General features: G+C 33.3%; 3 protein-coding genes across 4 annotated transcripts; 1 reads left to right on the top strand and 2 right to left on the bottom strand.

Moving 5' to 3' along the window:
* Positions 1-249: 249 nt before the first annotated feature.
* LOC126685882 (uncharacterized) lies at positions 250-4,473 on the bottom strand. The gene is made up of 8 exons (XM_050379868.2): positions 3,996-4,473; positions 3,676-3,804; positions 2,649-2,772; positions 1,908-2,350; positions 1,627-1,703; positions 1,231-1,366; positions 598-801; positions 250-452 (listed from the first exon to the last, which is right to left on the bottom strand). Exons 1-8 carry the CDS (start codon positions 4,392-4,394, stop codon positions 372-374), a joined length of 1,593 nt encoding a protein of 530 aa, XP_050235825.1. The 5' UTR covers positions 4,395-4,473; the 3' UTR covers positions 250-371.
* A 381-nt stretch (positions 4,474-4,854) lies between these two features.
* LOC126653805 (uncharacterized) lies at positions 4,855-7,903 on the bottom strand. 2 transcript variants are annotated; one of them, XM_050347743.2, is made up of 6 exons: positions 7,809-7,903; positions 6,715-7,271; positions 6,528-6,639; positions 5,739-6,176; positions 5,418-5,516; positions 4,855-5,034 (listed from the first exon to the last, which is right to left on the bottom strand). In XM_050347743.2, the coding sequence occupies exons 2-6, from the start codon at positions 7,183-7,185 to the stop codon at positions 4,979-4,981; spliced, it is 1,176 nt and encodes a 391-aa protein (XP_050203700.1). In that variant the 5' UTR covers positions 7,186-7,271; positions 7,809-7,903; the 3' UTR covers positions 4,855-4,978. The 2 variants fall into 2 exon arrangements, with proteins under 2 accessions (XP_050203700.1, XP_050203699.1); XM_050347742.2 differs by having other exon boundaries at positions 4,855-5,516.
* A 1,137-nt stretch (positions 7,904-9,040) lies between these two features.
* On the top strand, positions 9,041-11,022 carry LOC126653806 (uncharacterized). Its single transcript, XM_050347744.2, has 2 exons — positions 9,041-9,252; positions 9,953-11,022. The coding sequence occupies exons 1-2, from the start codon at positions 9,214-9,216 to the stop codon at positions 10,781-10,783; spliced, it is 870 nt and encodes a 289-aa protein (XP_050203701.1). The 5' UTR covers positions 9,041-9,213; the 3' UTR covers positions 10,784-11,022.
* The last annotated feature ends 1,809 nt before the right edge of the window (positions 11,023-12,831 follow it).

Genomic DNA, 12,831 nt, shown 5'->3' with positions numbered 1-12,831 from the left:
AGGGCATAATCACCTGCGGTTGCAATTGAGTGGCACTGACTCCTTCCCCTTAGTCAGGGGTCTCGGTTCAAACTTTCGGTATGTAGCAATTTTTTTGAAAATAATTGAGAGTTCATCGCCTTAACAAGTCCTACCGGATCTGTCTGAATTAATTGGAACAATGACTCTGGACATCGGGCAGTAAGTATAACAAAAAAAAAATAGGGCATTGGTCTCTGCTCTCTAGTCAAAAGAAATGTAAAAACTATAGAACATAAAACAATTGCAGTTTAATTTTTCAACTTCATGTTGGTCTCAGAAAGTTACTTTAAAATCAAAGGTATACACATTTGCTCAAACAAATATGGTGCGAAAAATGCCTATTCTATCCATCACGCATGAATATGATCATCAACTTCGTTCAACTTGCAGATGTCAACGAATTTCTGAATAGCATTCTGGTACTGTGTTCCCTGTAACATAGGACACCCACATTATCATTTCTAATTTAAAAACTATCTGGTATCTCAAATTGCAAAATTTCTGAATAGTTTGTCTAAAATTGCGGAAGTTGAAAATTCATGTTAAATTTGCAAGGATCCAAATTGAAAGAGTTACCTCCCAGTAAAGTTGGTGGCAATCCATACACTGCCAGAACTGTAATTTTTTGTTAAACAGGCAGTTAGGAATTTTCTGAAAGCCCTTGGCAGCTTCAACAGCCTCCTCCGTTGTTAGTGGCTTTTGAATAAACCTCCCATTGCATTTCGTGCACCTCGACATCAGCTCATCCTCATTAATTTTTAATCCGAAAGTTTCGATTACCTGCAAAAATGTTTTGTATAAACTTCTTTAGACGCACTTCTAAAACTCCTATCATAAATTCATCTTCCACAACAGGGATGGGTAGGGGTGTACAGAAAAGGAACCAAACCCCACCGATAAATTTGGTTTAGTTCGATTTGATATTATAAAAAGATTCAATTTTCCGATTCAGTTCGATTTCGAACATAAGAAAAAATGTTATTTAGTGCAACTCAAACGAAACCAAAAAATCGACCAAACCGACTATTTCAGTTCGGTTTGAAAATCTTAATTCCTTATAGTTTTGGTTCGATTCAATTTTGAAGAAAAAAGAAGTAAACTTGAACTGAATGCACACACTCCTATTGATGGGTATTGTCACTCTCTAAAGCTATATAATCAATAACCATATTATTGTCTTAATTGCATTTGTATATGGGAAAATTATACCTCTAGAAGTTGATCATTTTTAAGAAGATTCTTCACTCTGTAAAGTTGATTCTTTATCAAGTATTGAAATCTCAATAACTTTGCATCTCGTGTCAGAAGCACTCTCTGCTCCTTACCGGCTTGCTCCATTAATTCTCTGAATATAGCAAATCACATAAAATGATAAAATGATTAAAAGAATAACTTTCTTGACCAAAAGATAACATACAGAATAACACATGCTTTTTTATTTGTTCAATATTACTCTATTTATCATTTTCATTTAACATAAACATGATAAATTCTACGGAACATAAAAAACAGAGTTACTAAATGAATTTTAAAATAAACCAAGCACAGCTTTATATATTCATTTGAGCCAAACACATCAATAGTCGAACACATCTTTCAGATTACCTTGGTTCCGGTTTTTTTGAATAAGGAATTGCAGCATCTATTCCCACACATCGTAAATGTTTTGCCAAACCTTCAACCTGAGAGAACACTTTTCCAGCATAAATAGAGATGTATAAATAAATTTACTTCTAAAATGCAGTGGAAGTTTTGAAACAATAGTTTATAAGAAGAATAAAGAGAGAGACTACAACTTTGACACTAATTATAGAATTGTTTAAAAGCTACAAATTTTACATGCAAATCAGAAAAGAAAATTGAGAGCACAAAGAAAACGATCTTACCATAACATCACATAGAAACTTTGGGCGTCCATCGCCACCTAATGCCAAATCCCAAGGTGGAGGACCTTCCCAGTCACCGACATTGTCCAATTGTTTTTCTCTGCAATTTGCAACTGAAGGCCGTTTTTTTACTTTCTTTCTGGAGGATTTTAGTCTCCTGTCAGATTCTCCCAATATAATTTTTTCACCATATTTTTTTACTATTTTCAATAGCAATTCATCCATAGGAAGAGTATTTATCGATGATTGCATGGACATTAATCTCTCCCCATTGGCAATTCTGCATGAACCTTCAGAAGCAAAAGTAGCTTGAATGATATTCAAAGCTTCAGAAAACCTGGCCGTAACAAGTGTATCACCGGCATCATTTGTTTCCAGAATTTCTTTCAGCCCTCGATTAATATTGGAAGATTGCAGTTCCGTCAAATTGTTATAAGATTTTCCTGCATTGAAATTGAAAAAGACTTTTATACATCCAAGTTAAAATATAATAAACTACAAAAACCTTTAGCCGATAAAGAAGAGTTCATCAGGAGTCGCTATGGATTTTCAGATAAAACTTACTCTTCTACGAAAAATAGTAAAAGTTAGAAGTGGGTATAATAATTGAGTAGCACATACGTCATATATGACCAATAGATACCTCGGATAATGATATGTATTAATATTATTTCAAATCACAAATTAGAATCAGTTCTGCAAATTGCAAATTAACAAGTACAATTTTCAATTGCCGCAAACCTTCTTTAATAGCATTGGCCTGGAAGACATTAAATATTTCAAGCAAGCAATTGGCATCCATTGCTGCATATGTTTTTTGCGCTTCTGTAAGAGGACGAAGTGACCAGTCACTGCATTGAAGTTCCTAAGAAAGACGTAAATTTAATCAACAACTTACTGTTTGAAATTGCAGTAATTGCAACTAAATCATCCAGGAACTACAGAGCCTTCAGAATTTGACAGGAAGCCACAATTTTATTGATTTAGCCCTGCGTCTAAAAAAAATCATATAAAGAATTTTGCAAATTCATTCATCTTTTAGTTTTCTGTTAATCTAGAACTTAAACTGCTATTATGCTATACAAAATAATCTCTATGTACGCCTGAATATTGGGAAATTAGATAAATTTTAGAGATCCAAAGTAGTCATTCATGCAATTTTTTTCGCTTAGTACTTCCATAGCAGCTTCTAAGACTATACTAAATCACACTTTTGATCACCTCAATTAAATCAAAACCAGCATACATCAGTTGCAGTCGGTGATAAAAGTTTTTAATGAAACTACTGAACACATTGCTCATTATGAATTTTTTTCCAGTTTCCCTGATCAGCAAAAAATGAGTACTCTTATCCAATAAATCTGCTTTTCTTCTTAATATGCAGCTTGGATTTCTAATCAAAACCATGGAAGAATAACCAAGATATCATGTTTTACTACTTTAAGGTTTAAAACTCACATGGTTCTATCATTCATACAAAACTTATTCTGGTTTCTGGAATCTAAGCACCGGGTGGTTATATAGTTTTTTTTATTTTTAATTATACTCAACGGGCAAACTTTTTGATCCCATTTAATATATAACATAGTTCTACAACACATTTGGATCGATGATATCTTGAATGTAAACATTAAAATATCACTATTTTTCTAAATATTCCAATGACATCACATGGAATGAACAACAACTGCACATACCAAAATTCCGTAGCAGCCTAAATTCTCAACATACTTATAATTGATCAGTAACTAAGCATTGAAAGCCAAACCTTTGAAAGAGAAATCCCCAAGACTTCATTGCAAATTGTTGCCAAACTCTTGGTTTCTTTAATCCTCCTACCATGTTGCTTGTATTGCAGCAATTGGTATAAGCTGGTAATATCCAAATATGGTTCCACCTATCACCAATTAATCATCAATTACAAATACAATAAACAAATAATGACATAAGATTCCAGCTTTAACTTTCTAAAAGTAACCAAATTTGCAATTTAATAACTTAGCATTCTTAAATTTCAAATATTAATCTCAAAATTGATATGTTTAAGCAATTGGGTCCCTGAATTTTACAAATTGATACTGCAGTTACCTTATGAAACCCAGGATCACAGCCTTGTAAGCAAAAAGTTGAAGACAAGTAAACCAAATCTTGTTTAAATCGAAAACCCAATTTTAATATATCATTGGATACGAACACTTCTTTTAGCAGTTCCCATATTGAAGGAAGCTGAATTAAGGACAGGTCAAGCAGAAAAACCAGTGACTCGGACGAGTCGGAACCGAGTTGGGGTCTGAGTTGACAAGCCAGTTGGAGAAGAGATACGGTGGGGAAAGATGATTGTTGACCTCGAATGGGTTTCCATTCTGCGTCAAGTCCGATGACGGAAGAACGAGCTAGAGTCTGAGTTAAAAGAGTGAACTCGGGCGAGTCGGTTGAGGTGACCAGGTGGATTGTTAGTGGCTTTTCAATTGTATTTGAGGGATCCATAGGAAGCTAAAAGAGAAGAATATGATAGTGTGCTGCTCCTTTTTAAGGGCTTTTCTTTTGTTGCAATTGAGAAAAAATAAGTTCATAAATTTTTAAATTTTGATAGTGATTTTTTAAGTATTTCTGGATTTAAGATAGATTTTAAAATAAATTTCAGTTAACGCCAACGTTAAATTATGATGCACCAGACTAATGTTACTCATATATGCAGCCGTTTAAGACTTGAGGCCAGAGCTTTAACTCCAGAAAGGGACCTATCCGGCTTGAATGAGAATTAGTCTGAATATGGAAGGTTTAAAGATTCTGTTTCATAGTTGAAACCCGTTTAGGACCGTTCAGGACACCTCATGATCATACCAAAAAAAAGCTGGCATATAGAAGTGTCATCTAAATGTAATTCATGTATTTAGCCGATGCAAATGTTTTGAGATAAATAGATAGAGACCAAATAGAAGCATCATTACAAGATTAACTCTTCTAATTGGATAATTGCTCACATCTAATAAATTCCATTATGTACATCTCTGAGAAAACAAATCATAAAAATACTCTAAATAAGTGGCCAGAATCAGAATTCACTGCCTTCAGGTTGCTAGCAACAGATACGGTAGGGCTGGCTGTGCACACGTTCTGAAGATCCCTGTATCCAAGTCAAAAACCACTCAAACTATCCAGAACCATAAAAATATCCAGACTGTCGACTTCTCCAAACCGGGCCGTATCAAAAAAAAATTGTTTGGTATGATTTCGAATCTAAGGTAGAAATTTACTACCAAAAACCACCCTCAACGGTCTGAATTGAGCCAAGAAACCAAAAATTCTAGCCAAATTACTTATATAGATCCTACATTAAGCAATAAATTTCTATGAACATGTAAAATAATTTAACTTTTGGTTATTATTTTTCTTTGACATGACTTCAAAGACTTATTTTTCCTGGATTCGCATAACTAACTCACAAGTTGGCTCTATCATCAGTTTTAGGAGGCAATGTAGATTCTTGCTTTGGTAGAAGGTAAGAACCTGCTAAAGCTGCAGTGCCAAGGGAAACCAGTGCCGCAATAGAACCCCAAATCCATTTCTGTTTCTTCTTCCTTACCTGCCTGCTACGCCGACCCATCTCTACACGACCAATAACTTCAAAAGTTAGATGGTTGTAAGTAGAATAAGGGATAATTGCAAAATAAATCATGAACTTTAGCAGGTTTTTAAAATTTTACCGCGAATTTTCAACTTTAATTATATAAACTACAATGTATGAATTTGTAACAATTCGCAACATCAAGCAATTTTTTAACATATATAAAAGAGAACAAACCAGACTTCAAGGTACAAAAATCTGACCTACAGCTTCTTGGTTCTTGTGAGACATTTCTTGATTCGCAGCTTCATAATAATGAAGCCGATCCGATAATCGAGCAATCTCAAAGTTTTTAGCCTCAATCTGAGCTTTCTTCTCCACCTCCACCTCAGCTTTAGCTACGCCCCTTCCGATACAATCTGACACAACCCTAGCAAGATAAACCTGCTGGTACAGGTCTTCTGCAGGATCAATATTCGATGATAGCTTACCCTTTGGAAAGGCGAAAGGAAACGCAGGGAAAGTCAAGCCTACTAGGGTTAATTGTTCCTTGATCGAGTGCCAGTGATTTTGCAGATTATTCAGAGTTACTTCTGCTTGCTTTCGCTTATCGATTTCCATCAACAAGTTTAATCTCATTTCACGTAATTCTGCTTCAATATCACGGAGAGAAGGCTGCAGCCCACTATCAGAGGAAAGCTCTACATGCAGAAAATAGCACAAGCAAGCTCAAAGGTATGCAAAAACCGAACCAAATATGCTTACAAGTATTAAATGGTTTATGGAAATGACAGTATGTTATTTCCTTTATCTCAAGTTTTTAACAGGAGGTTACAGAATCAATAGATATGCTCTAGAATTAAACCTAGTCTCTGTTACAAAATGAGGAACTTGTTCCAAAAATGCAAGATTAAGAGCACGATAAACATAAAAATAAGGATACAGAAAATCGTTAAGAAAAATAGGCATGGTACACCTAGTTTACCCTGCAGCTATATCCCTTACAAAATGAGCAACAAAAAGATATAATAACAGCAACAAGACCCAATTACCTTCCCAAGCATCATAAAAGTCCCCCATAGGGATAGTTGAAGCTAGCGGCACACAACTTTCCATTGCAAAACATTCCTCGCCATTGATGTCGCTAGTGTAACTCGTTGATTCCTGCATATCAAAGTAAATTCTCAGGCTCATACTCTTTCTGAGTTCAATACAACAAGCTTCTGAACATCATTTTACCTTAGAGGAGCCATTTCTTGCAATTATGCTCGTAATATCGCCATCACGGCTTCCAATTTCCTCACCATCGAGAGCATTCATATGCCCTGAAATACTAGAGACATCATGTGCACCATTTATTTTCCTCTCTTCAACAGAATCCGAAATGGAGGAAGTTGCGGATTGAAATTTTGACTCAATAACTTGGTCTTCCGCATTCTTTGCATTCTCATTAATCTTATCACCACCATCCAAGTCTTTGAGACGCAATGCAATGTCATCCTCCGAAAAGCTCTTTAAAAGGCGTGGCCCCCGTCGCTTGTGATTAATAATATACGGGGATGGTGAAAATGAAGATGGTGAATCCGGAAGTCGGGGTGGTTTAGGGGTAGCATAGAGTGCTGGTGATATTTGGGGACAAACAACTTTCCTCTCAGTAGTTGATATACTATTTCTCCTCTCCAGCAAGTTTGATTTCCGCTGCATAGGCATAGTTTCTAGAAGCAACTTCGTTTCGTATAGATATTGAGCTCAGAACAAACTTCTTGATGGATTTAGATGTTTCAGATTCTAACATCCTGTCCAAATATGAACAAGCAGGAGAAAGATCGAATTCAAACATACCTCATCAACTTAAAAGATCAATGTTTCGGCATTTTGTTTCTATTTTCCAAAAAACACTTCTAAAACTCCGAAATTTAAAATTTAAAACCTATTCCTATAAAAACTATCAACTGCATACTGTTCCCGTTTCTACGTTTTCGTTTCCGTGCAATATAATAGCAGACACAATGAAACTGCATTTTTCAGCTGATAAAAAGCAGCAAGCAATATAATGCAGACTACAAAGAATTTACCTCTGACTCTGAAGTAAATTCTTTATTTTCAGTTGGATTTGTGATTAATAAAAATTGTGAAACTATTAGTGATCAATTAAATTAGGTAATCTTCTGCAATTACGAAACAGAAAAACTGCATGCATATGAGAGAAACAATTCTAAAAACAAAAATAAAATAAACCAAAAACAATTAAAGTAACCAGACAGAATTCAAATAAATTGCATGATTTCAATTCAAACAGAATTTAAACAGATTACAAAGAAATTGGGACATACCTAATATGTTGATCAGCATTAATTGGATTTGAACAGACAGCTTCGACCCCATCAATTTAATTTCAGCCCCATCATAACTATACTTTTGATTTCAAATGGCAAAAGGTATAAAAAAACCTTGTAGTTTTTACAAAAGTACAAATCAGTCCCTTTCATCCAACACCATTAGAAAGACTCATTAATGGCGGACATGTCTATTATAATCATATGGGAAAAAAGTTCAAAAATAATTTTAATATTTCAAATATTTATCAAAAGTTTGAGGGGGTAAGTGTCCCAAAAGTAAACTAAAAGTGTTTATTTGTTCGATTTTAACACAACGAGGGTTTAATTGTTCAATTATAAAAACACGAGGGCTTAATTGTGCCCAAAAAAATAAAAGGTCTGACTTGTACTTTTGAAAAAAAAGTTAAATTCTTTTTTTACCTTCTGCCATTTCAAATCAAGTGTACTTCTAACTTTTTTTCATTATTTTTTAAAGGGTTAAATGCAAATTCATACACTAACTTTGACCTAATTTGCAATTACAACATAAACTTTTAAACTTGGTAATGTCGGTAACCAACTTTCATTTCTTGGCAAATTGGTACACCGACCAATCATAAAACGACAAATGGCAGTTTATTACAATATCCACGTTAGTGTTTTTTGAGTTTGGTGTATCGATTTGCCAAAAGTGTAAAGTTGGTTACTGACATTGCCAAGTTTTAAAGTTTATGTTGTAATTGCAAATTAGGTCAAAGTTGGTGTATGGATTTGCATTTAACCCTTTTTTAAACATATATTGGGATATTAAACTTGCCAGGTCACCGTGTTATCTCTAAATTACTGGAAGGGTATTATGTTTTAAATCGTTAAAAAAGATCGCTCAATTATCGTTTTAATACAAGATCACTGTCGTCGAAAAATGTAAAAACGGCAACATTTTGCTTAATTAGCATGCTGACATTACAATAAGAAATATAACGCAATACCTTTTTACAACAAAAGATATTTTTTAAAAAACTTGTGATAAATTTAATGACTTTATTTTATGTTAGTGACCTCCGATTGTAATAAAAAGATAACGGAATGATTTTTTAACGATTTAAAACATAGTAGCATGGCAAGTTTAATATCCACTATGATTGCATATTTTATTTTACTTTCGGCTTGACCCTCAGTTCACGGTCCAACCATTAAACAGCCAGACCGATTCGGTTTTTAAAACAATTTCTTTTCTAACACAAAAAATGTGTCCAAGTCTTTTTGTTGCAAATTTTGTTTTATTACTGTAAATGGAACTCAAAGCTACCGTTGTGATCACAGGAGAATAATAAATGTACCTTAGTTTGAAATTGTAGCTTCATTTTCTGGTTTTCTTTTTGCTGTGCTGAGATATTTGGAGCTTAAGAAGCTTTCAACAATGAAATTAAGGCCTACCAAACACAAGGACTCTCCTTCTGTAAGTTTCATTTCTCATATTCTATATTTCTTGTTTGGTTCCCAAGAAAATGTAGTATCTAATGTCCTTTTAAATGGGTCTTTTTCTCATCTGGGTTTCAAATTGTGGGATAGTTTAGCTCCCCAAGTTTGTGCATTTTCCTGAAATCAAATAGATGAAGCTAAAGATGTGAACTTTATGATGAAAAAAACTAAAAAAATGTGAAATTTGTTTTCAAGTTTGTGCCTTTTTATTTTCCAACAAAGCAAAGATCAAGTAAAAATGTAAACTTTATGATGAAAAAGAATTAGTGATCAGTGTAATCTTGAGCTTCATAACATATACTTTTTATTAAAATACTTTCGTTTGTCCATTTTTCATTTCAGCATTTCTGTTCCAGTGCTAAATAAGGTATCATTACTAGTCAGTTTTGGAAACGTGTCGAGAACTTAGCGTTTTAGACACGAAACTTTATTTTTAACATAAGAAACCTTAAAATAATCATGTTTCACCGTGTCCGTGTCCGTGTCCGTGTGTCACATTTTCCTGTATCTGTGTTTGGGCTACCTAAATTGCAGCTAAGAACTCAGTATGTTGGATTTGTAGAATTCATAATCAGATAAACTTGATAATGTTTCAACTTAGTTCAAGCTATTTAATCAATTTTCAATATTATATATTAATCATGTAGTCACTAATCATTTACTTTGAATGTGCAAAGAGTTCTAAGGAGATAGGAAGAAATTGCAGGAGCAAGAAAATGATTAAGATTGAGGATCTTCTAGAAATGCATCCACCAACTTTGAACTTGAAAATTGAGCCAACTGAACTTGATGCCGATGCGGAGGCCATGACCGAGCAGCCTACACCGGAAAATGACATGCATAGTGATCCGCTTTCTGCACTTTCCGGACCACCCTACTTGAGTGGAGTTACAACAGATTTGCTTCAGTGTAATCTACCAGCAATTTCCGAAGTCAAAAACGCCCTGACGGCATTTCTTCTAACAAAATCAAATCACGAAGATGTTGATCAAATGATCAAGCAAGCTAATAACGCCTTTTTGTATCTTAAAGGCGTTAATGCTGACTATCGGACTTTTTACGCCACTGTGCGCAGCTACATTCTGAACTGCTCGAAACTTTGCCAGGCTGAGAAGGAAGTGAGCGAAAATTCGCACATTATAAAGGTGATAGTTGACCATGAGAAACTTAATCATCAATCATCTAAAGTCACAGAGGCTGTTTATGAGATTGAGGATAATCTCGTCAAGGCCAAAGAGTCCATGGCTCCTCTTGAAGCTCGTGTTCAAGACGCAAAAAAGTTGCTTGAAAAATTCGAGCTAGAAGTTGGCGAAAAGAAAACAGATATAGAAACGCTCGAAGCTGACAAGGCTAGATTTTTAGAAAAAAGGGCTGCAATGAATGTTCAGTTACAGCACGGTGTTGTTAAAGCTGCGACAGCACGTAGCACTCTCAGCGATATTCTTTCTCATCGAGAGGCAGCTCGAGCGGCTATGGAAGAGAGTAGAGCTCAACTAACAACAATGTGAGTTACATGTTTGGTACATAAGCAACAAGATATTGATTAGCTAGGTGTGGTTGTGTCTTGTTCTGGACTAGAATGCTTTAACCCTGTTTTTCAGCTGCCTTCTATGAACAGCCTAAAAATTAAGGTGCCATATGATATTAAATAGGATACCAGTAGCATCAAAATCGATTAAGTTATGGTTAAGTTGATTAACATTTATGATTAAGTTCAAAATAATGTCTATGGTTGGAGTGATCTTTATACCAATTGTATTGAAATGATAAAATCTTCATGCCAACCGAACCAGATTTCGCTATGGTTCTGAAGATATCGTTTTAGAGGTCTCCAATTTTCAGTTCGATTCCAGAGATTTGTAAATCTCCGGCTCTCCCGAACCGTGCACAGCCTTTGTCTAGTATCTTCTGGACCATTATGACTATAACATGAAGATGAGAATTTTCAGACTGTTTTAACTAAGAATATTGTCTGATTCTTTATTTTTTTATTGATAATTTATGATTAATCATTACTAAATGAAATAACTAAGAATACAGGACATGGCAAGAATGAACAATGTGTGACAATGACAAATGCAGTTGCATGAGTTTTCTATACAATATGAAATGAAAATGGTTTAATCATCCAAAAACATCCTGCATTTTCAACTTTTTTTTTATTTATATTCCAAACTTTTAAAATCGTCAATTCTACATTATTTTTCATTTTTCAATTTTAATTATAGCTATGTAAAAATTTAAATTTTTTCACTTGGAAGGAGGTTCAGATGTCCTTTCGTATATGATATATAGTCTTAAGTTTTAGCATTTTTTAAAACATTTAAGATTCATTTAAACTACGTGTTAAATATGAAAGATATATTTGAACCTTCTTTAAAGAGAAAAAAGTTCAATTTAATAATATGAGTGCAATTGAATTTAAAAATTAAGAAATGAGATAATATTGGTGATTTTGAACATTTAAAAGATAAATAGAGAAAACCAAAAATCTCAGATATTTTTATATGATTGGGCCAGTGAAAATTTGAGTTATTTAATAAAAAAAACTAAAATAATTTGATTATTTGAGTTTTTTTATGGTTTTTATGGTTCTTTTTATTGATTTCAAATGAGTAAACGGTCAATAGAGTCTGTAGCTTATCATTCAGTGTCTAATAGGTCCAATACTATCCGATTACACGATACAAAGTTAAGCGGATTCAGGTTGAGTTTATATAGATTCGGGTCATGCAGGTTAACTGGTTTTTATAACACGATTAAATAGCAAGTGTAAACATGCCTAATCCACCTTAAAAATGTTTAAACCTGTTTATTAATTGTATTAATTAATTAAATTATTAAATATGATTAAATAAATATATTCATATAACCCGTATAATTTATTTATTGTTTTTTCCTATTAACATTCATTATTATTTTGGAGGTTTGTTGTTGGATTGTACTCATTTAATTAATAGTGAAACAGGTTAAACATATTGTTAATAAACATGTTTTTTTTTATAATAATAAACATATTAAGTAGGTTAAATTGTCGATCTATTATGACTTTTTTTAAAAACGGGCTAGGCTATTCAATAAATGTTAACCCGTTTAATAAATGTTTTGTGTTTGAGACTGACATTTTGACACAATTAGTTAAACGAGTTGTGTTCGAATTAAGAAAATTTGTCTGTTTTTCAATGAATAAATGGTACATTTATGATATGATGACACGGGTTGCCAGTCCAATATCAAATAATTCACTCTCAGTTATTTTTGACTAATTAAGCATAATACTCTTTAAATAAAAATAAATAATATAAAATAAATAAGTTCAAAATTGAGATGACAATCGTTAGTTGATATAAAAATAGAGAGTATTGCAATTGTTTTAAAAATTAATAATATTATGTTTACTTGATAAAATGGATAAAAGTGAATCTGAATCATAAGTTTACAGATGTCATTGATCTTTTGGTCGATTTCGAATCAAGTATATTACTTATTTTTATTTATCAATTTATGATTATATGCTTTATTTGAATATCCGTAAGTTAATTTTCAAATTTTATAG

This window comes from Mercurialis annua, linkage group LG6 (assembly GCF_937616625.2).
Source record: "Mercurialis annua linkage group LG6, ddMerAnnu1.2, whole genome shotgun sequence".
NCBI classification, from domain to species: Eukaryota; Viridiplantae; Streptophyta; class Magnoliopsida; order Malpighiales; family Euphorbiaceae; genus Mercurialis; species Mercurialis annua.
This window is presented reverse-complemented; position numbering and strand designations above follow the sequence as displayed.